Source organism: Leptopilina heterotoma, unplaced genomic scaffold, assembly GCF_015476425.1.
Source record: "Leptopilina heterotoma isolate Lh14 unplaced genomic scaffold, ASM1547642v1 Lhet_68, whole genome shotgun sequence".
Classification (NCBI taxonomy): domain Eukaryota; kingdom Metazoa; phylum Arthropoda; class Insecta; order Hymenoptera; family Figitidae; genus Leptopilina; species Leptopilina heterotoma.
The window spans coordinates 1,884,600-1,909,899 of NW_025111157.1; the positions used below are offsets into that span (position 1 = coordinate 1,884,600).

Sequence of the window (25,300 nt, forward strand, 5' to 3'; positions counted from 1 at the left end):
AATCCATTATTTTTAATGATATTAGTTAAATATATATTAAAATATTTAACTAATTTCAGAAAAATTTTAGTTTAAAAATTTTTTTTTATATTTCTAATTAAATTCATTTTTTTTAGGTAAAAAAGGAGTACAGTCAAAGATGGAAATTCCGTAATTTTTTTCTTAAAAATACAGTCAGAGATGAATTTTTTTAGAAAAAAAAAAAAATTACAGTAAATATATCATATTCAATTGTTTGGAAATAATAGAAAAAATTTCCAAGTCACCTGACAGAGCCGACAACAGGGTCTTGCAACCCCGCAGTGAGTAACAATTCTTTCCATTTTAGTGTAACTGGTTTTGCGTGTTAGGTCAGGAACTCACGTGTTATTCACTGACATATAATATTTATTTGACATATACATGCACGCTACATATGTCAAAGTATTTGGTTACTATTAAAAGCGTAGTATGTACACTCGTAACACGTCACACACGAAACAATTTATCTGATCGCAATGATATTGCAGCGTATAAAAATTTTTAAACTTCGAACGTTGTTATTCATTTGAAAATTGTTTTAACTGTAGATGAGAAATTTTTCTAAGGCGAATCGAAACATAACAAGTGCTGCGAATTGTGAAGACCTGGATTGAATTTTTTTTCTGATATATAACAACATGGCGGCGAATCTAGAGGAAGAGCAAAGTTTACGTGAGTGCGAGGACTACGTGCAGAGACATAATATTCAGCAAGTTCTCAAAGACTGTATTGTACAACTTTGTGTCGGCAAACCTGAAAATCCAATTTCATTTTTACGGGAATATTTTCAAAGACTCGAGAGGGTATGTAAAGGATTCTTTTCTTTTTGTCATTCAGTCATTTTTATGTTATTCATTTTATACATTTTATACATTTCATTCATTTAATTCATTTAATTCATTTCATTCATTTTAATCAATTCAATTAGTTCTGTTAATCTTTAATTCATATCAAATTTGATGTCACTTAGAGACAATTGAGTTTTTTTTCTTGATGACATCATTAGAAGGTCATCAGTTTGTAGTTTTTTCTACAATTGATTGATTGATTGATCTAAATTCAATTGTTTTGTAAATTGTTCGTTTTTTTAATTGATAATTAATTTAGTTTCTGAAAATGTTGTTAATAAAAACCATTTTTTTCTAGAGAGTAGAAAAATCGATGAGGAAATTAGTTTCTTTAAAGTGCGAATTTGAGAATTTTTTTCTAGTAATTACTGGAGGGTAGAAAAGAATAGAAAACAATTCATATTTTTTTTCTCTTCTAAATTTGAAATTTATCTAGTTTTTCGCAAATTTGTTTGGATAAAACAGATTAGGGGCTAGAATGTAGAACAGTGGGTAGAAGATGGCGCTGGAAGTTCTTTTTTTTCAAAAATCATTATTGACATTTCCAGAGAGGAGAGTGGAGAAGAGGAATAAATGATGGGAACTTTATTTCACTTAAATAAAGACATAATTCACTTATTTACTTGACATAATTCCCATTTCATCGAGTCGATTAAATTTTAATTTCTAATTTTCATTAACGCGTTTTATTTTTCAATTATTGCTGCAAGTTTTCATTTCGTTATTATTAAGAAACAGTATTATTTTTCCTAATTTTCATTAGTTTTGGTTTTTCCTGACTTTTCACTATTTTTAATTTTTTAATTCAATTATGCTCAAGATTCTTTTTTTAAATTTGGTGAAAATTTCAATTATTTTTCTAAATAATAAAATTCTTCTCCGAAATTCAATTATTTAAAAAAATTTTAACAATATTCTTCCTAATAATTCAATTACTTAAAAAATGTATAAAGTTCTTCGCAAGAATTTAATTATTTTTATAAATAATAAGATTCTTCTCAGGAATTAAATTATTTTATAAATATTAAAATTCTTCTTAGGGTTTCAATTATTTTTAAGAATAATAAAATTCTTCTCAGGAATATAATTATTTTTAATACAATTTCATTAAAATTATTCTAAAGAATTCAATAATTTTTAGAAATAATAAAATTCTTCTTAGAAATTTAACTATTTTTTAAAATTTTTTTAAAATTTGTTGCAAGAATTCAATTATTTTTAAAAATTTTATTAAAATTTTTTGCAAGAATTTAATTATTTTTATAAATAATAAGATTCTTCTCAGGAATTCAATTATTTTATAAATATTAAAATTCTTCTCAGGATTTCAATTATTTTTAAAAATAATATAATTCTTCTCCAAAATTCAATTATTTTTAATACAATTTTAATCAAATTCATCGCAAAATGAAATTATTTTGAAAAATTTTATTAAAATTCGTCCAAAGAATTCAATAATTTTTAGAAATAACAAAATTCTTCTTAGGAATTCTATTATTTTTTTAAATGTTAATAAAATTTGTTGCGAGAATTTAATTATTTTCAAAAAGTTTAATAAAATTCGTCGTAACAATTCAATTATTTAAAAAAATTTTTGATAAAATTCTTCGCAAGAAATCAATTATTTTCATAAATAATAAAGCTCATCGCAGAATTTCGATTATTTTTAATACAATTTTAATCGAATTCCTCGAAAAATGTAATTATTCTTAAAAATTTTATTAAAATACCTACGTCCAAAAAAAGTAAAATTGTTCAGGAAAATCAGTGAAAAGTCAGGAAATTTTATTAAAAGTACTGAAAATTAAATTTTTATAGCATTAAAAATAAAATTCTAAATTTTGGTGTCTTAGATTTTTGAAAAATTTTTATTCAAATTCTTTTGAAAAAATTGAACTTTTCTGACATGTATATTTAATTATTAAAAATAATCGTTTTAGAGAAGAATTTTAGTTAAAAACACTAAAAAAAATAGAATTTTGAAAAGGTTTCAAATTAAAATCTTCGAAAATCTGAATTTTTAATACTTTTAATTAACAATTCTGGAGAAATTATTTTTTTTCTTGAAATTATTTAATGTTTTTATTTTCTAATACTAATATTTAATTGAAGAATTTTTGAATAATCGAAATTTTTCGTAAAATTGAATTGTAACGAAATGTATTTGAAAATTCTCAATGAACATTGTTGAAAATTATTAAAAATAATTAATTTAAAGAAGAATTTTATTTTGAAATAAATTCTAGAAAATAATAATTGAATTGAAAAGATGAAAATAATTTTGAAGAAGTTCTAGTAATTGTGGAAAAATAATAATTATTAGATATTTATTTAGAAAAAAGATTCTTGATTTTTTTGAATAATTTTACAATTAAAGAAATTCGTAAAAAAATGCAATAGAACATTTTTTTGAGTATCTAAAAATTTTTATTTTGAATATTCTTTAGAGTCAGGGAAAAGGAAAATTTTTTCTGGAAATCAAAGAAAAAAAAAACTAAACCTTTGTGGCAACATTGATTATTTTTGAAAATAATTCGAATTTAATTTGAAAATGAAATATTTTTCCTCACAGAAAGAAATATTTGAATAATTTCCTGGCTTTTTCAGTTCTTCGATCTTGCTCACTTGCGGAAGAAAAAGATCATCATCCCCTTGAAGATAGAATTTATCGTTGGTTTTAACTTTGATTCTTTGCTATCGATCTTCATCGTAGACTCGCGTGTAACGCGTGACGGATGGAAAAGTGTCCCGAAGCGTAGAATCGAGGGTAATCATCTGTATACCTGAGTGTGTGTGTCTGTGTTTGTGCGATTGGGTGTGTTCTCAAGTGTTCCATTGATATAAAATAAGCGCGTATGCGTTATTGCGAGGTGGTAAATATATCGTAGAATATTCATGAAGACGAAGAGGAAGGGGGGCACCATTCTAAACATAGATTATGCTCAAAATATAATGTGGAGCATCTTAAGTCTTAAAACCGATTAGAAAGATGAAAACTGGTTATTTATCATTTCTGGTAGTAAAAAAAATTCTTAGAGAATTATACCTGACATTTCTTTTTTGTAGAACTTTTACAGGGTTGTCACAAAAAATTGATTTTCTTTTTCCCTGACTTTTTCCTGATTTTTAGACCAAAATTTAGACTTTCTTCCTGACCCTAAAAAAAATTTTTGATTCACTCTAAAAATTATTAGATACTTAAAACAAAATTAACACCTTCTCATGTGATGAGAATGAAAAAATGTTCTATCGCATTTATTTACGAATTTCTTTAATTGTAAAATTATTCGAAAACATCAATAACTTAACTTCTTTATTAATCATTATTATTTTTTCATAAGAAAAAAGAATTCCAAAATTTTCAAATTCAAACCTTTTGAAATTCAATAACTTGAAAGAATATTTTTATAAAACATGAAGAAAGTCAATTCGCTAAGAACAATATTTAAATATAAATTTAAATAATTGAATTCTTTTGACGAATTTTAATAAGATTTTTAAGAATAATTACATTTTTCGAGGAATTTTTTGCTTTTGAATTTGTAAATTTTACTAATAAATAGTAATTTTCCCTAATTTATTAGTCAAATTTACTAATTCAAAAGCAAATTTTTAATAAATTAGTAGAAATTACTATTTATTAGTAAAATTTGCTAATTTAAAAGCAAGAAACACTTTTTTTTGAACATTTTTAAAGTAATATAAGGAATTCAATTTACAATTAAAACTATATTAAAAATAATTGAATTATTGTAAAAAAATTTATTAAAATTTTTGAAAACAATTAAATACTTTAGAAGAATTTTATTAAAAATTCTAGAAATAATTCAATTCTTCCAAGAAAGAATATTAAAATTGCATTTGAAAATAATGTACTTTCTGTGAAGAAATTTATTATATTTCTAAAAATAATTGAATTCTTTCAAGAAATTTTATTAATATTTGCGAAAATAATTGAATTGATTCAAAAGAATTTTAGTAAAATTTTAAAAAATAAATAAATTCTTTCTGGAAATTATATTAAAATAAAATTGAATTGAAAATAATTGAATTCCTGTAAAGAATTTTGTAATTTATGAAAATATAATTAAATTCTTTCGAGGAGTTCAATTCAATGTGAATATTGGAAATAATTTAATTCTCGTAAACAATTTTATCAACAAATTTTTAAACTTATAATATACGAAAATAATGGAATTATTATGGAGAAATGTATAAAAAAAAATTATAAATTATTGAATTCTTGTAAAATTTTTATTGTTTATGAAAATAATTAAATATTTGCATAGAATATTATCAAAATTTTTTTTTAAATAATTGATTTTTTTTGGAAAATTTTATTAAAATAGTAAATATTGAAAATCATGGATGGAATTGAGAAAATGTTTTGAAAATAATTGCAATTTTTCCAAGAATTTTACTATTTATATAAAAATATTTGATATTTTGACGAGAATTTAAAAAAGTTTTTGAACATAATTGAATTTCTGCGAAGAATTTTTTTACTTTTGAAAATATAATTGAATTTCTGCAATTATTTGTAACTTCTTCAAAATTCAATTTTTTTAGTGTTTTAAACTAAAATTCTTCTATAAATCCATTATTTTTAATAATTAATTAAATATTTCTTAAAAAATTTAACTAATTTCAGAAGAATTAGAATTACCTATTAAAATTTTTCAAAAATTTGAGATCTTTAAAATTTCTGATTAAATTCATTCAAAATTGAAATTTTATAAAGTTTTGTATATAAAATTTGTAAATAATTGAATTCAACTGAATTTTTGATTATTTATGAAAAAATTAAAAGTTTGGTTTAAATTAAATCGAAATTCTTATTAAAATTTTTTTTTAATAATTGAATTTTGGAGAAGAACTTTATTATTTATGAAAATAATTAAATTTCTAAAAAGGAATTTCATTCTCTTCATGAAAATAATTGAATTACTGTGAAGAAATTTATAATAAATTTGTAAATAATTGAATTCAAGTGAATTTTTTATTATTTATGGAAAAAATTGAAAGTTTGGTTTAAATTATATTGAAATTTTTATTAATTAATTAAATTCTTTTGGAAAATTTTATTAAAATTTTTTAAAATAATTGAATTTTGGAGAAGAATTTTATTAGGTACTTATAAAGATAGTAGAAATTTTGACGAGAATTTTTTTTTTTTTACTTTTTGAATAATTGAATTTCGAAGCAGAATTTTATTATTTAAATAAAAGTAATTGAAATTTTGAAGATAATTAAAAAAATTTTTGAAAATAATTAAAAGGTTCTCAAGAATTTTTGAAAATAATTCATTTTCAGAGAAGAATTTTATTATTTATGAAAATAATTGAATTTCAGAGAAGAATTTTATATTATTTATAAAAATTGTTGAATATTTGACTAGAATTTTTGAAAATAATCGAATTTTGAAGAAGAATTTTATTACTTTTGAAAATAATTGAATTTCTGCAATATTATTTGTAACTTTTCCAACATTCAATTTTTTTTAAGTGTTTTTAACTAAAATTCTTCTATAAATCCATAATTTTTAATAATTAATTGAATATATATTAAAAAATTTAATTAATTTCAGAAGAATTTGAATTATTAAAATTTTCTAATTAAATCCATTGAAAATAGAAATTTTCTTATTAAATTCATTGGAAATAGAAATTTTCTTATTAAATTCATTGAAAATAGAAATTTTTTTATGAAATCTAAAAATTTAATTTTTCAGTACTTTTAATAAAAATCCCTGACTTTTCCCTGAATTCTCTGACTTCCCTCACCTGTGGCAACCCTGTTCTAGAAGCGAAAAAGAAATTTTAGGTTTATAATTGTCGGGAATAAAAATAAGTTTACAATTAGAAATTATTGAAATCTTTCACACAAACATAAAAATAATTTGATTTTTTAGGTATATACCTTTCTTCGGAGCGCGTCACAATTTTGAAAAAAAGGAAAACAAATAAGTTACAATGATTGATGAAAAACTTGAAGCAATTGAAAAGCAATTTCTCGGTCCATTTGTTATTTTGTTTCTCAAGTAATTTGTTGTCAATTTGTAAAAGTTGGGAGAATTGGAGAATTGTAAATTATCGATCGAAATGGATGCGCGATCGTCTTCCATTAATCTGATTTGGCGAGACCTTATAAAAATTCTCAAAACGAGAACGAATCCGAGGGAGAAGAAGAAGAAGAAGAAGAACGTATAGCAGCTTATGTCGCGCGAGCGCATTGCCATAAGCGGGACCGCTGACTTGTTTCCCACTGACCGTGTTTTGTCCCGAGACATACACAGAATCGAATTCGAAAGACACACGTTCAGTCATTGATTACAAAGCTACCAATTATAAATACGCCGGCTTTTGAAGGATTTATCGATATTTATAATGGACGAGGTACGAAAGTGTCTTGAAAGTTAAAAAGAGTTTAAAAGTTTTTCTTTTTCTGTGATCTTGCATTCGGAAAATTTTCTTTTCTGTTCAAAAGTGATTTCTGCTTCCGTCGATTTTCAAAAACGGGGTGAAGTTTCTTTTAAAAAGTTTTCTCGAGTTTTTTTCGAATTTTTATCAAGTTCCACTTTTACTAAAGTTGGTTCGTCTTTTTAGTAATTCGTGAAATAGGTTCCGAATAGTTGAAAAGTTGTTTCTATTTTTATTTTTTTGAAATTTCTCTAAGACCCTGAGTGATGATGATCTCATCGAGATTTTAATCAAAGATCTTTAGTTAGTTTTTGTGTTTTTAAATTACATTTTTAAATTACATTCGAAATTAGTTTTTGTGTCTAAAACGAAAAGTTGGAAATACTTTTCTTGAAAGTAAGATTTTTCAATGTTTCTTTTATTAAAATAATAAATTTTCTCCTTGGAGTAAATAAGTTTCGTGCGGGATTTTGTGTATAGCAATTTTAAAAAAATAACTTTCGTGTGTAGAAATTAGAAAAAAAAATTAAATTTCCCGCTGCATAAAAAAAACGTTCGTGTAGATTTTAAAGATTTCATATAAATAAACTTGAATATTGTTTGATATCAGAGTTGATTGGCCTTTAGTTTAATATGAAAAATGTGGGAAAACTATTTTTAAACAGTTTCACAAGCAATCTCACGTGATCCTTTAAATAAAAACAGTTTCTATATTTATACATTTTATTTTACAAATTCCACCGGAATTTATTTTATTTTTAACTCAAAAGGTCCGTCGAATTTTACTCACAATTAAATAATTTTTCGTTAATTTGATATTTAAACCAAAATTTTTTTCTTTTAAGATTTTCTTTTATTAAAGTTATCCTACTTTTTCTTTTCTTTTTTTCTTGTTTTCTTTTTTTTTAATTATCTTTTTTTTAAATATTATCATCTCTAACCTTTCTTAAACTTTTTAAAAAAATCCTAAAGGTCTCTAGAGCATTTATTATTAGAAAATTTTTTATTTGCGTGGGGAAAATAAAATTTTTTTCATTAAGTAGTTAATAGATAGTATCTTTTAAAACAATTTCTCAACTCCCTAACTACATTCTAACAAAGTTCCATTAAAATTTACTTTTCAAGTCACATTAACCTGTTGAGGAAGTGCAAACTTTTTAATGAAATTGTTTCTTAATTTCTTTTCGGTTCTTAAATGAACATCACAAAAAAAAAAAAAAATTCCCCAAGTTTCAAAGTTTTAAATTTCTAAATTCTTTTTTAATAGTCAATTATTTTCCATTTATTTAACATAATATTTGAAAAAAAAATTTTCATTTTGCGGAAAATTGAAATATTGATTATACTGTGAAATAGACTTGTTTTATTTTATTTTATTTTATTTTTTGTTTCAATAGATTCTCTTGTTGAGAAATTTCTTGAGGAGAAATCCTTGAAATATTTAGTATTGATTTTCCGTTTTCCACCCACATAAGTAACAAAGTTCTCTGACTCGTAATGAAATTCAATTTCTATAAGCAGATATATATATATATATATATTTATGTAATTGGGTTTGAAAAAAAAGTTTTTTTAATTTTGAAGTAATTTTAGATAACAAATAAAAGAGAAGCGTCGTAAAAAACAATTTTCTTTTATGTTCTGTAATGAAGAATAATAATTTTTATTTATTTAAAACAATTATTTTTCAAGGCTTTAAAATATCAATTTAACGTTTCGAAAGTAACGTTTTAATGTGAAAAAGTGATTTTTGTAAAGTAACCTTGTGTATACTAGCAATTAAAACGATTAAAACTGATTACCACTTTTCAAGTATTAGTTGTGGATCGATGTCAGCGGATTATTAGTCATTAAACATGATAGGTATAACCGTCAGTTTAAACAAAAGAGCTTTATGCAATTTTCCAGTTTTTAAAAATATATTTCAAAGGACACACTTTTTCTATTCAAATATATTTTTTTTTAAATTAATTTTATTATATTAACTATAGAAAATATTACGCACGAAACATATTGGTCCCCTTTTCCCCTTTTGTCCCCTTATTTCAATTTTATCACCTTTTTCACATTTTTCTAATAAAAAATAAACAAGTTTTGCTTTTTTCGAAATCTTTTTCAAAATGTAATCATAAAATTTAGACTCAATGTTCTAGAATTCAGTGAGTTTTATTTCTGATTTAGATTATTAACATCACAACATATAATAAATATATTTTTTTATGTTAATGATTTAAATAATATACTAGATATCGTAAAGAATTTTATAAATTATAAGGCGGTTCATTCAACAGAATGCAGACTTTTAGAAAAATAATTAACTAACATTCAAATAATTAAAATATTATTATTAACAGTTTTTTCTAGAAAAACAAAAATTCTTATACAAAACCTTCAATTTTTTCCATTTCTGACAATAATTTCTTTTTAAATAACTTAATTCATGAAGAACTAACATAAAAATATAACTTAGAAATTATTTAAGGAATAATTTTATTTATACATTTCAAAATTAGTTGAATTTTAAAATAGTTGCTTTTACAATTTTCCTAAATAGATGAACTTCAAAACATTTTAATTTCAAATTTTGTAAAATTTCAATTTTGAATGAATTTCATCAAAAATTCTAAAGGACTTAAATTTTTGCAAAAATTTTCAAAATTTAAATTATTCTGAAATTAGTTGAATTTTTCAATGTATATTTAATTAATTCTTAAAAATAAAGAAATTAACTAGGAATTTTAGTTAAAAACACTAAAAAAAAATTTGAATTTTGGAGAAGTTTCAAGTGATTGCAAAAATTCAATTATTTTCAAAAAATTTAAAGAAATTCTCGTCAAAATTTCAATTTTCAAAATTTTAATAAAATTCTTGGCAAAATTTCAATTATTTGCAATAATTTTCCTTGATTCAATGATATTCAATATCTACTATTTTAATAAAATTTTCCAAAAGAATTCAATTATTGAAAAAAAATTTTATTGAAATTCTACGCAAACGTTTAATTAAATTTTATTTAAATTCGTCGTAATAATTTAATTATTAAAAAATTTGTTGATAACATTTTTTATGAGAATTTAATATTAAGAAACATTCAATTAATCAATATATATTATTTATTTTTGTAGGTATTTAAATAATTGAATTCTCGTAGAATTTTCTAATAGAAATTGATTTCAAAGTGAATTTCAGTTATAAAGAAATTTTTTTTTTTAATTTATATTGAAAATAATTGAATTCTTGAGAAGAATTTTACTATTTATAAAAATAATTGAATTGTTTCGACAAATTTATTAAAATTATAGAAAATAATTGAAATTTATGAAAATATTTAAAAATAATTAAATTCTTTCGAGGGATTCTATTAAAATTGTTTTGAAAAGAATTGAATTTGTGCAAAGAATTGTACTATTTATAAAAGTAATTGAAATGTTTCGAAGAATTTCTTAAAATGTTAGGAAATAATTGAATTGTTTTGAAGAATTTTATAAAAATATATAAAAATAATTAAATTTTTTCGAGAAATTCAATTAAAGTTGTTTTGAAAATAATTGAATTTCTTTAAAGAATTTTATTAAAATTAATTATATTCAAAATAATTAAATTCATTACAAGAATTTTATTATTTTTTGAAAATTATTGAATTCATCACAAGAGTTTTATTATTTTTTGGAAAATAATTGAATTCTTTCAATTTTTATTGACGAATGTATTTAAAAATTGCATTGAAAGTAATTTAATTTTTATATAGAATTTTTTTAAAATATATTTTTAGAATAATTGAATTATTTTTAGAGAATTTTAAATTCTTGTTGAAATTGAATTTTATGGAAATTTTTGAAAATAATTAAATTCTTTCGTGTCATTTTATTTAAATTGGATTAAAAATTATTTAATTCCTGTAAAGAATTTTAGTATTTATAAAAATAGTTGAATTGTTTCGAAGAATTTATTAAAATTTCAGGAAATAATTGAAATTTAGGAAAATATTAAAAAATATTTGAATTCATCCGAGGAATTCAATTAAAATTGTTTTGAAAATAATTGAATTCCTGCAAAGAATTTTACTATATTTATAGAATTAATTGAATTCTTGCAAAGAATTTTACTATATTCATAAAAATAATTGAATTTTTTCAAAGGATTTATTAAAAATTTAGAAAAAAAATTGAATTCTTTTGAAATGTGTTAAAATTTTTTTTAAAAATTGAATTCTTCCGAGGAATTCAATTAAAATTGTTTTGAAAATAATTGAATTTTTTGTAAAGATTTTACTATTTAAAAACGTAATTTTACATAATAATTGAATATTAAAAGCATTAATAGCGTGAATTTTTAGAAATAATTGAATTTTGAAAAAGTTTCAAATTGAAATCTTTGGAAATCTGATTTTTTCATATTTTTAACTAAGAATTCTGTAGAATTAATTTTTTTCAAAAAGTTTAATTAAAATTATTCAAAGTTTTTATTTTCAAATATTTTTTAATTAAAGAATTTTTTCATTTTCATTTTCATTTTCATTTTTTTCAGTATCTAATAATTTTTAGAGTGAATCGCAGAATATTCTTTAGGGAAAAAGTAAAAATTTTGTCTGGAAATCAGAATAATTTTAGATTTAAAATTCACTTATTAAGTAACAGAATTAATTATTGTTTCTTATTTTCACATATTTTAGTAAATTAATAAAATAATTAAAATCTTTATTAATAATCTTAAATGTTTAAAATTTATTTTTCCAGAAGCAATGTTGGTGTCTAATGCTGTGTCAAGTTGTAAATCGATCTTGAACAAAGCGGAAATTAATACGGAAATTGGTTTTTGAAGCGACAAGCGTTTCACACCTCTGATCAATTGCAACTTTACATATCATTTGTCAATATTAGTTCTCACAGTTTCCGAAGTCCATAAATAGAAAATTAATTTACCCGCACAGAAATTGAAATTCATTTCTCACTCTTTCTCGTGTATAAATATGAAAATGAATTCTTTCATTTATGAATTTCACTTGATTCGCATTTGAATATATATTTAATTCTCTTGAAAATTTAGTTCGAAATATAGTTGTACAGGGAAATTCTCGACCTTCACCTTCGGTTTTACGAGTGTTAATCTACATAACGTCACTGTGCTTCGTTTTGAATTAAAAGCAAGAACGGAGAAAGGAAAATTAATTCGGTAATTACTTGTTGCCTGAAATCTCTCGCAAATTGCTGAATTAGAGTTGATTTAGTGTTTGTAAATTATTTATAGTTTTTACTTTGGAGCAATTTGAAAGATCGGCTCTTTTTTTTCAAGGTTGTTTATTTATAAAAAGGGAAAAAAAAAATTGTAAGAATGAACGTGCGGTGTACAATTTTGCATAAGTGAACACGCAATGGCTTGAATTTCTCTTGACATTTATCTAACATTTTTTGTTAAATGCTCTAAATCTAATTTCACACTTGTCTCATCTATTAATGAATCGGATTTTTGGAAAATTATTTTTTTAAAATTTTTTACTAAGAAAGAATTTAGAAATATGAAATAGTACAGGCAAAAATTTAATTTTTAAAATTCATAAGAAAATTTCTATTTTCAATGAATTTCATAGAAAAATTTCTATTTTTAATGAATTTAATAAGAAAATTTCTATTTTCAACGAAATTAATTAGATAATTTTAAAGAACATAAATTTTCGAAAAATTTTAATAATTCAAATTCTTTGAAGTTAATTAAATTTTTTAATGTATATTCAATTAATTATTAAAAATGATGGATTTATAGAAGAATTTTGGTTAAAAACACTAAAAAAATTGAATTTTGGAAAATTTACAAATAATATTGCAGAAATTCAATTATTTTCAAAAGTAATAAAATTCTTCTCCAAAATTCAATTATTTTCAAGAATTCTTTGCAAACTTTCAATTATTTTCAAAAAATTCACAATAATTCAATTATTTTCATAAATAGAATGAAATTCTTTTTATAAATTCAATTATTTTCAAAAGTAATAAAATTCTTCTTCGAAATTCAATTATTTTCAAAAATTCTTCGCAAACTTTCAATTATTTTCAAAAAATTAAAAAAATTTTAGTTAAAATTTCGATTATTTTCATAAATAATAGAATACTTCTCCAAAATTCAATTATTTTCAAAAATTCTTCGCAAACTTTCAATTATTTTCAAAAAATTAAAAAAAATTTAGTTAAAATTTCAATTATTTTCATAAATAATAAAATACTCCAAAATTAAATTATTTTCAAAAATTCTTCACAAACTTTCAATTATTTTTAAAAAATTAAAAAAATTCTAGTCAAAATTTCAATTATTTTCATAAATAATAAATTTATTCTACAAAATTCAATTATTTTAAAAAATTTTCCAAAAGAATTCAATTATTTAATAAAAATTTCGATACAATTTAAACCAAACTATTAATTTTTTCACAAATAATAAAAATTTTACATGAATTCAATTATTTACAAATTATTTACAAATTATTTTCATAAACAGAATAAAATTCTTTTTAGAAATTCAATTGTTTTCATAAATAATACAATTCTTTTTAGGAATTCACTTATAAAATAGTCTCGACTCTTTGGTAAAAAATCTAAAATTATCGAAAATTATCAAAAATTCAAAAATCCGAATTTCTTAAAATTCAACATTTTTCTCTCTCTTTTATGGGATTTAGCTTCATTATTTTTGTGCTCTTGGAAAATACTTTACTTATTAAATAGTCTCGACTCTTTGGTAAAAAATCTAAAATTATCGAAAATTATCAAAAATTCAAAAATCCGAATTTCTTAAAATTCAACATTTTTCTCTCTCTTTTATGGGATTTAGCTTCATTATTTTTGTGCTCTTGGAAAATACTTTACTTATTAAATAGTCTCGACTCTTTGGTAAAAAATCTAAAATTATCGAAAATTATCAAAAATTCAAAAATCCGAATTTCTTAAAATTCAACATTTTTCTCTCTCTTTTATGGGATTTAGCTTCATTATTTTTGTGCTCTTGGAAAATACTTTACTTATTAAATAGTCTTGACTCTTTGGTAAAAAATCTAAAATTATCGAAAATTATCAAAAATTCAAAAATCCGAATTTCTTAAAATTCAACATTTTTCTCTCTCTTTTATGGGATTCAGCTTCATTATTTTTGTGCTCTTGGAAAATACTTTACTTATTAAATAGTCTCGACTCTTTGGTAAAAAATCTAAAATTATCGAAAATTATCAAAAATTCAAAAATCCGAATTTCTTAAAATTCAACATTTTTCTCTCTCTTTTATGGGATTTAGCTTCATTATTTTTGTGCTTTTGGAAAATACTTTAGTTATTAAAAAGTCTTGACTCTTTGGTAAAAAATCTAAAATTATCAAAATTTATCAAAAATTCGAAAAACCGATTTTTTTAAAATTCAACAGTTTTTCTTTTCTTTGATAGTATTTAGCTTCATTATTTTTGTGCTCTTGGAAAATATTTTACTTATTAAATAGTCTCGACTCTTTGGTAAAAAATCTAAAATTATCGAAAATTATCAAAAATTCAAAAATCCGAATTTCTTAATATTCAACATTTTTTCCTCTCTTTTATGGGATTTAGCTTTATTATTATTTGAATTTCTATTCAAGAGAAAAAATGGAAAACTGAAAAATTTAGAAACTTTTAAAAATTTCAGGTCTTTTCCATGATTTCCCTGATTTCCAGAATTAGCCTTTTAAAAATTCCATACCATTTCCATGATTTCTATGATTTCCAGATTCTGTAGGAACCCTGCTTTTGTCTGACTTTCTTCTAAATTATCGAATTCAGTGATTTCTGGGGTGAATTTGGTTAAGTTTTAAAATGATTAATTTCTATTTGAATTCGTTTTTTTTTAATTTAGAAAATCTGATGATAATTTAATTCTTTTTTCGTTATGAAATTTTTTAGTGCTTCAATTAATACTTTCGTTATTCTAGAGAAACTTATCGCTATTTCAAGTAAAACTTTTTTCAGTGTGTAATAATTTAATTTTAAAAAGGTTTTAAATTAAAATTTAAGAAACTTTTATTTTTTAATAAATTTAATTTGAAATTTTAAAAAAATTAGTTTTTTGAAAAATTTTAATTCAAATTCTCTTAAAATTTGTCAAATTTTTAAATATTTATTTAATTATTAAAAATAATTCTAATTTTTTTTGGAAAATTTTAATTACACTTCTTTTGAAATTGGTTGAATTTTTTATATATATATATTATAAATTATTTTATTATTAAAAATAATTGATTTTGAGAATAATTTTCGTTAAATACTTTTAAAAAAAATAATTCAATTTCAAAAGATTTTTATTTGAAATTTTAGAAAGTTGGAATTTTGAATTAATTTAATTAGAAATTCTAATAAACTTAGTTTTTGGAAAACTTTAAATTCAAATTCTTTTGAAATTAGTTGCAGTTTTCAATATATTTTCAATTATTAAAAACAATATTGATTTAGAGGTATATTATTAAAAATAATTTATTTAGAGAAGAATTTTAGTCAAAAATTCTCTTTTTGGAAAAAAATTTTTAGGATGAATTACAAACAATAGCAATAGAAATAATTGAATTTTTAAAAAGGTATCAAATTGAAGTCTTCGAAACTCTGAATTTTAATTCCTTTAATTAACTAATTGTTAATTTATGTCGAATGTAATCTTTTTTTTTAAATTATATAGTTCAAAGTTTTTTTGAATATTTGTCACCGAAATAATTTAAAAAGAAATAATAATAAATAAATAAACAAAATATTTTTCTATCACGAAAAGAGGAAATTTTTTCCCATTTTCTTGGGGGGAATTTAAATTCATGTCATTACGGTTCATAAAAGTTTCTCAAAACGTGCTTCTTATCAAAGAATAAAAAGTTTTTCCGGAACAAGGGTGAAATCAAGCTCGCTAGGAAACATATAAAAAAAAAGAAGAAAGAAAAATGAGGGATGAAGAGAAAAAAAGCATAATCCACTAGATTGACCCCAAAAAATCTTTTACTTATTTTTTTTCTCTCTTTTTTTTATCAAACCTAATTTAATGGTTTTATCTATACAAATGTAGAGGGTTGAAAAATATATCCGTGTGGGATGACGTCAGAAGCGGGGAATCTGCGCGAGAAACATCCCTTGTAATCAAGCAAATACTCACTGAGTCGGTTCTGTTCGCATATCAAAAACGTTGTGCGACAAATTGAAAAATGGTTGGCGAACACAGAGTACGATCAATTAAAATAATTAATTATCTAATTGGATTATGTATGTCATTTTTCATTTTTTTTATTCATATTTCTCTCTTTTTCTTTTTTTTATTTGACGAATTTCTTCTTTGATATTCTCAATTTTATGCGCAGTTGAAATTGAAAGTTAGTGAGTGAGAAATTTTTAAATCCACCAGTGAACCGAAAGAGTGTCCGTTATTAATTAATTTTTAAAAGAAATTTTTAAACATAAAAACTCGTTAGGGTGAAAATTAGTATTTTGAAATTAAAATATGTTTATGTTAAATATTTAGTGCAGAAAAGAATTTTTATTTAAAAAAGAAAACAAAAGTGAGATTTTGTAAATTATTTTTTTTTTGCCAAAAGGAAAAGTTAACGTAAATTATTTTTTTTTTTTTTGTAAAAGAAATAGTTAACGTAAATAAATAATAAACAAAGCGTGTTGAAGATTTAATTTGAAATTATTACAATTGTTCGAAAAGTTATAAGTGGAACAAGTTTTATAATAATGCCGAGTGTAATAATTTAAAGGAGATATAACATTTATTATGAACTTTGCGTTTTTGTAATTATAGGCACAAAATTTACAACTAAGTTTATAATTATACTTTTTTTTCAATTTTCTATTTTTAATTTTCAATTTTGTTTTCAAGATTATTTTTCTATAAAATTTTGATAATTTTGATATTTTTTTTTAATTTTAATTTAGAGGAAAATTTAACAAACTTTACAATTTGGCACATGACTCTTTCTTTTTTAAGGTCACTGTAAGATCAATATTTCAGCAGCTCTATGCATCATTAAGATGTAATGAGAAAAGCTCTTATGTACTTAAACTTTGACACAAAAAACAAATATATTTTTAATTACCCACTGACAAGTCAGTAAGTACACAAAATAAATAATTCAACCCAATTATTAGAACAAAGAATAAGTAGTACATTTTCGTTTCAATTTTTATTCAATTTCGTTTTATTTTAATATTTCAATATTTCAATTCATTTTTAGAATTTTCAACTAAAATTCTTCTTTAAGTCAATTTTTTAAATAATTTTCGAAAAAGTTCTTTGTAAATTTTCAAATTCTTTTGTTTACAATTTAATTTTACAGAAACTTCGATTATTCTGACATTCCTCAATTAAATAAATTAGAAATTTAAAACTTCAAATAATTAAAAAAAATTCCATTCAACAATTGAAAAAAATAAAGTCTATAGAATTTTTAATTAAAAGTATGAAAAGTTCAAATTTTCAAAGATTTTAATTTGAAATTCATTTTTAAATCAATATTTATTAGAAAATTCTACGAAAATTTAATTATTTAACTACAAATAGAAATATTTTATTAAACAATTGAATTTTCATAAAGAATGTTATCAACAAATTTTTAAATAATTGAATTCTCTTGACTAACTTTAATAAAACTTTTAAGAATAATTGCATTTTTCGAGAAATTTGATTAAATTAATTCAAAATTCCAATTTTCTAAAATTTCAAATAGAACCCTTCTGAAATACAATTATTTTTTTAAGAGTATTTAACTAAAATTCTTCTCAAAATCAATTATTTTTAATAATAAAATAATAATTAATAATATATATAAAAAAAATTCCACTAATTTCAAAAGAATTGTAATTAAAATGTTTTAAAAAAAATTAGTTCGATAGAATTGTTAATTGATAGTATTAAAAATTTGGATTTTGGTTTGGAACCCTTTCAAAATTTAATTATTTCTAAAAATTACTATTATTTGTAACTTCTCCAAAATTCAATTATTTTTTTAGAATTTTCATCTAAAATTCGTCTCAAAATCAATTATTTTTAATGATTAAATATAAATTAAAAAATTTGACAAATTTTAAAAGAGTTTGAATTCAAATTTTTCAAAAAACTAATATTTTAAAACTATCAGCTAATTAAATTCATTAAAAAATACAATTTTCCAAAATTTTAATTTGAAACCATTTCAAAATTCAATTATTATCTAAAATTTGAATTGAAATTTATTCGGAAATCAATTTTAATTAGAAAATTCTACGAGAATTCAATTATTCAACTATAAAAATAAATATTTTATTAAACAATTAAATTTTCATTAAGAATTTTATTAACGAATTTTTAAATAATTGAATTCTCTTGACAAATTTTAATAAAGTATTTAAGAATAATTGCATTTTTCGAGAAATTTGATGGAAATTATATTAAAAATAATTGAAATTCCGACAAGAATTTTATTAAAAATTTTGAAAATAATTGAAATTCTGACAAGAATTTTATTAAAAATTTTGAAAATAATTGTAATTCGGAAAAAATTTTATTATTCATAAAGATAATTCAAATTCTGACAAGACTTTTTGTTAGTTTTTAGACATAATTGGTTTTCGGGGAAGAATTTTATTAAAATTATTTTGAAAAAAATTGATTTGTTACGCAAAGAATTTCATTAAAAATTTTGAAAATAACTGAATTTCTGAGAAGAATTTTACTACTTTTGAAAATAATTGAATTTCTGCGATGAGTTTTACTATTTATGAAAATAATTGAATTCCTAAAAAGAATTTTATTCTTTATGAAGATAATTGAATTTCTAAAAAGAAGTTTATTCTATTTATGAAAATAATTGAATTCCTAAAAAGAATTTTATTATTTATGAAAATAATTGAATTACTGCGAAGAAATTTTTAATAAATTTGTAAATAATTGGATTCAAGTGAAATTTTTATTATTTGTGAAAAAGTTGAAAGTTTGGTTTAAATTGAACCGAAATTTTTATAAAATAATTGAATTCTTTTGGAAATTTTTTAAAAATAATTGAATTTCTGCGAAGAATTTTATTAAAATTTTAGAGCAGAATTTTATTATTTATAAAAATAATTGAAACTTTGACCATAATTTTTAAAAAATTTTGAAAATAATTGAAAGTTTGCGAATTTTTTAAAATAATTGAATTTTTCGAGTAATTTCATTAAAATTGTATTAATAATAATTGAAATTCAGCATTGAGTTTTATTTTTTATGAAAATACTTGAATTCCTGGAAAAAATGGTATTATTTATGAAAATAATTGAATAATTTGTAAATAATTGAATTCCTGTGAAATTTTTATTATTTATGAAAATAATTAAATGTTTGCGTAGAATTTTATTAAAAACTCTTTTTACTAATTGAATTCCTTTAGGAATTTTTATTAAAGTGGTAGATATTAAAATTCATTGAATTGAGGAAAGTTTTTGAAAATAATTAAAATTTTGACAAGAATTTTATTAAAATTTTTGAAAATAATTGAATTTCTGAGAAGAATTGAAAAAATAAACACAATAACTTTAGAAAACACAAATTTTCCAGGATTTCGATAAAAATTCCCTGACTTTTCCAACTTTTTCCAAGGTTCATAAAATCCCCTGACATTTTCAGGTTTTCCAGGTTGCGTAGCAACCCTGAAATATTATTTAAAATATTAATTTATTCAAGTTGACTTTAAAATTAATTTACAGTTAATAATGTAAAAGAAAATAATTTTTTGAAATTAAATGTAACTTTTTTTTCTAGGAACAAGCTCACGATGCAAAGCAGCAAATTGCCACAAGTCCGGAAGACACAGAGGATATGCCGGCGGGTCAACAAGGTCCTCAGGTGCCGAGAAGAAGAGGAGGAATTTCCGCTGAACCAGTTTCTGAAGAGGATGCCACGAACTATGTCAAAAAAGTTGTGCCTAAAGATTATAAGACCATGAATGCTTTAAGCAAGGCAATTGGAAAAAATGTATTGTTCGCTCATCTCGATGAAAAGGAACGTTCCGATATTTTCGATGCAATGTTCCCTGTTTTATTTTCGCCAAAGGAAACAATCATTCGACAAGGTAAATTTAATTTTTATAGAATTCATAATAAATTTCTGAACTTTGTTGTCTTAAAATTTTGAAATTACCAAGAATTTCTAGAAAATAATTGAATTGAATTGAAATGATGAAAAAAATTTTGAAGAAGTTACAGTAACAATATTTGTGTAAATTTTTGAATTTGAAGTTTTTGAAAATCCTAATTCCTATGGAAAAATAATAATTAGATCTTTATTTAAAAAAGAAGTCCTGACGTTTTCGAATAATTTTACAATTAAAGTAATTTGAAAATACATAAATATATTAGAACATTTTGTTGAGTTTCTAATTATTTTTAGAGCGAATCAGAATATTTTTCAATCAGGAAAAAGTGAAAAATCCTTCGGGAAATAAGGGAAAGAATTAAATTTTTGTGTGGCAAAAGAAGTAATTGAAAAATTAAAATATTTTCAATTTTTAATTTTAATTAATAATAAAAGAATAAATATTAATATTAAAAAATTGAATTTTGCAGGAGATGAAGGCGACAACTTTTACGTGATAGATCAAGGGGAAGTGGAAGTTTTCGTGAATGGCGAATTGGTAACGACTATTGGCGAGGGAGGAAGTTTTGGAGAATTGGCTCTGATTTATGGAACACCACGAGCAGCGACTGTCAGAGCGAAAACTGACGTTAAACTTTGGGGAATCGATAGGGATTCGTATCGAAGAATTCTAATGGGTTCTACTATTAGAAAACGGAAATTATACGAAGAATTCCTCTCACGAGTTTCCATTTTAGGTAAAAATAATTTTCTTTATAGAATAGAATTTATAAAATCCACGGAAATGATATTTATTCTGATAAATTGACTGAAATCGTTTTACAGAATCTCTTGACAAGTGGGAAAGATTAACGGTAGCAGATGCTTTGGAACCGGTGACATTTGAAGATGGAGAAACGATAGTCCGGCAAGGTGAGCCCGGTGAAGATTTTTACATCATTGTCGATGGTACGGCTGTTGTTCTCCAACAACGTTCAGAAGGCGAGGAACCTGCAGAAGTTGGTCGACTCGGACCTTCAGATTATTTTGGTAAATATTAACTTTTTTTACACGCTTGAAAAACTTTTTCAGAATAAAGGTAATTTATCTATAAAAAAAAACTTTCGTGTTTGTAGATTTAGAATTCCAATTTCTTGTAAGCTTTTCAGCTCACAAGAAATTGAAATTCTAAATCTACTTTTTATTTGAAGGTCGAGAATTTTGAGTTTTGAAAATCAGACCTCGAATCGACTTTAATGAACCAAAAAAGTCGCTTTAGTCGATTGAAAATAGAAAAAAAGTCGTTTATTTAATTCAGTGTTGTCACAAACAATTTTATTTTGTTTTCCCCTGATTCTTCACTGATTTCTAAACTCAATTAATCAAAACTCGAATAATTTTGCTAAATAAATATATTTAAATACTTCTTATTTCTTTTTTCATGGGAAATAAAATTCAAAAAATTTCAAATTAATTTCTAAACATTACAACTAATGACCCATACAAAATTCAATTATTTTCTACAATTTTCAACAAAACTTCATCTCTAAATCAATTATCTATATTAATTTTTAATAATTTTCTAAAAATTCTTCGAGAATTCAATTATTTCAATACAAAAATTAAACTTTTTTTAATAATTGAAACTGTTTATTTTTCTTTTTAAAGATTATTAACTAGTATTATTATTAATAAGTAGATTATTATTAATTAGTAGAATATTTTCAAAAATTTGAAAAAAGAAATTCTTAAAATTAATTTTTGAAAAATATTTCTAAATAATTTTTGAAAGACAATATTTTTGCAATTACAGTGAGTCCCCGCAACCTGCACATATTTCAGAATTTTTCCTTTCCCCCGAACTCGCTACCTGACAGTCCAGTCAGCCGCTCTCCCACCATTCATTTCCCACCACTTTCAGGGATGTATACACCCTTATATCGCATACAATTGTAGGCGCCCGCACTGAGAAAACGATACTTCTAATTTGAAACATAATATGTTTAATTCACTATCTTTGTTATACAGTCAAACATATTTAAGTTTAATTCAAACATATTTTTTAGTTGATAAAATATAATTCATTTAAACATAAATTTTGTTTGGTACAAAACTGTTATGTACTTAAACGTGTTTTATGTTTAATTCAAATATAATTTTTTTTTAAATGAAACAAATCATATACAAGCAAATAATATTTTTAAATAAGAGTGATAGATATTTTTCATATATATTAAAATGAAACTTACAAACTCTGTTTAATTAAACAAAATCACTCAAACTGGTCTTTATTTTTAAAATGAATATTCTTTTTTCTCAGTGCGTGTATATTTTATAAATACAGAAATGTTTAGATAAATTTATTAATTTTAATATACTTTATGTAAAATATATGTATCAAATGAGTAATTGATAAGAAAAAAGAAAAAATTCAATTTTTTAAATTAATTTGTGGCACAACAAAAATTTTTAGTCGTCAAGAGAAACTTATGTACTGAGACACTTTTCGGCACTGAGCACGCGGTAAAAGTGAAAGTGAGTATAGTCACATAGCGAGTTTGGTCTATGTCGTCAGAGCGTCAGGTTTCGGGGATGTGCAGGTTGCGAGTTGCGCAGGTAGCGGGGACTGACTGTATATACAAATTAAAATATATCCAAAAAATTGAAATTTAGTCAAATATTTTAAAAAGTAATTGAAATTTGGTAAAATCTTTGAAAAATAATTGAAATTTGATAAAATCTTTTCAAAATGTAAGAATCTTAAATAAATAAATAAAAATAATTGAGTTTTTAAAAAATATAAAAAAAATAATCAAATTTTTGAGGAATTTTAATTAAAAATGATTTCTCTGAAATTTTAATTTACTTGGTTCGAAGGTAATTGAATCTTAAAAGAATTATGATAAAATAATTCGAAGAAATAGTTTTTTTTATAAATATTGTAATGTAATTTTTCGAAAATAATTGTATTTCTAAAAAGAATTTTTGAATAAATTTTAAAAAAACTAATTAAGTCTTTGAAGAATTTCAATTAAAAATTTTGAATATGATTATTTTTTCCAAAATATTAAAAATGATTCTAAAAAATGTTAATGTTATTTTTTGTCTGTATTTGAATTTTCGGAAATATTTAATCGATAATATTGAAAATAATTGAATTTCAAAAAATTAGAATGAAAAAATTCTGAGAATTAGTTTTTTTCAAAATTCATTTTTATTAAATCTACACTTAAAGATTTTTCATTAAAATTTTTGAGAATTCAATTATTTCCAAAATTTTCAATTAAAATTCTCTAAAAGTTAATTTACAAAGATTGTAATAAAATACATGAAAAAAATGATTCGTTTTCAATTAAATTTTACAAAATTTAAATAGTTCAAAATCTTTTTAATTGTATAGTTCAAAAATTTAATTAGAAAAATTATTCAAAAATAACTTTTCAAAGATTTGTCTAAAGTTGTACTTTTCCCGCACTATAAAACTCGAAATAAGTTGCATTTTATTCTAAAAATCTGGTATTTTGTTGCAAAATTTGGAAGAAATTTTTTGTGTCCGTTTAAATTGTTAAATAAATAATTTTTTTCCTCAGGCGAAATAGCATTGCTGCTGGACAGACCAAGAGCGGCGACGGTCGTCGCTCGTGGACCTTTGAAATGCGTGAAATTGGACAGAGCACGATTCGAAAGGGTCTTGGGCCCTTGTGCGGATATTTTGAAACGCAACATCACTCAGTACAACAGCTTCGTATCACTCTCTGTATAATCAATTCACAGCCACACCTCTACAGAACTATATTTCACTATATTGTTATAATTTTTTATTTAATATTTTAATAATTATTGTATTACGTTAGCTATTAATATATACATATTGCATTAGAACTTCTGTAATAAAGAAAATTATACATACAAAAAAATTTGCTATTTTTTTACATACAATTTCAGGGTTGCCACGCTTTTGCTCATTTAAAATTCCCTGACTATGAAAAATTAAAATTTTCAAAAATTTTAATTTGAAAATTCTACGAAAATTCAATTATTTAAATACAAAAATAAATAATTTATTGAATAATTGAATGTTTCTTAAAATTGAATTCTCATAAAGAATTTTGCCAACAAAGTTTCAAATAATTAAATTCTTTTGACGAAATAAAATAAAATTTTTACGAATAATTACATTTTTCGAAGAAATTGGATTAAAATTCTATTAAAAAGTAATTGAAATTCTGCGATGAGTTTTACTTATGAAAATAATTGATTTCCTAAAAAGAATTTTATTATTTATATAAATAATTAAATTTCTAAAAAGAATTTAATTATTCATGAATATAATTGAATTGTTGACTAGAATTTTATTAAAAGTTTCGAAAATAATTGAATTCTTTAGAAGAATTTCAATAAAATTATAAAGATTTGCATTTTTTGAGAAATTTATATCAATTATTATTTTAAATTTTAGCTGAAAGTCATTTTTAAATTAATTTTTACTAGAAAATTCAACGAGAATTTAATTATTTAAATATAAAAATAAATAATTTATTGAATATAACTTAATGTTTCTTAAAATTGTACTAAAAATAATTGAAATACTGCGATGAGTTTTATTTATATTAATATGAGAATAATTGAATTCCTAAAAATAATATTATTATTTATGAAAATAATTGAATTATTGCGAAGAAATTTATAAAAAATTTGTAAATAATTGAATTCCAGTTGAATTTTTAGTATATTTATGAAAATAATTAAATGTTTGGTTGGAATTCTGCTAAAATTTTTTTTTTAATAAATTTTTTAAAAAATATTTTAACAAAATTCCACGCAAACATTCACTTATTCTTTTAGAAAATTTTATTAAAATAATTAATATTGTAAATCATTAAATTAGTGAAAATTTTTGTAAATAATTGAAATTTTGGAAAATAATTTAATTTTAGAGAAA

At 21.8% G+C, this 25,300-nt stretch overlaps 1 protein-coding gene across 3 annotated transcripts; it reads left to right on the forward strand.

The window, feature by feature from the left end:
• The first annotated feature begins 407 nt into the window (after positions 1-407).
• Positions 408-24,260, forward strand: LOC122510300 (cAMP-dependent protein kinase type I regulatory subunit). 3 transcript variants are annotated; one of them, XM_043624833.1, is made up of 5 exons: positions 408-824; positions 20,047-20,356; positions 20,850-21,116; positions 21,205-21,408; positions 23,949-24,259. In XM_043624833.1, exons 1-5 carry the CDS (start codon positions 660-662, stop codon positions 24,119-24,121), a joined length of 1,119 nt encoding a protein of 372 aa, XP_043480768.1. In that variant the 5' UTR covers positions 408-659; the 3' UTR covers positions 24,122-24,259. The 3 variants fall into 3 exon arrangements, with proteins under 3 accessions (XP_043480768.1, XP_043480770.1, XP_043480769.1); XM_043624835.1 differs by lacking the exon at positions 408-824 and adding an exon at positions 7,123-7,264 and having other exon boundaries at positions 23,949-24,260; XM_043624834.1 differs by lacking the exon at positions 408-824 and adding an exon at positions 16,434-16,495 and having other exon boundaries at positions 23,949-24,260.
• Positions 24,261-25,300: the final 1,040 nt, after the last annotated feature.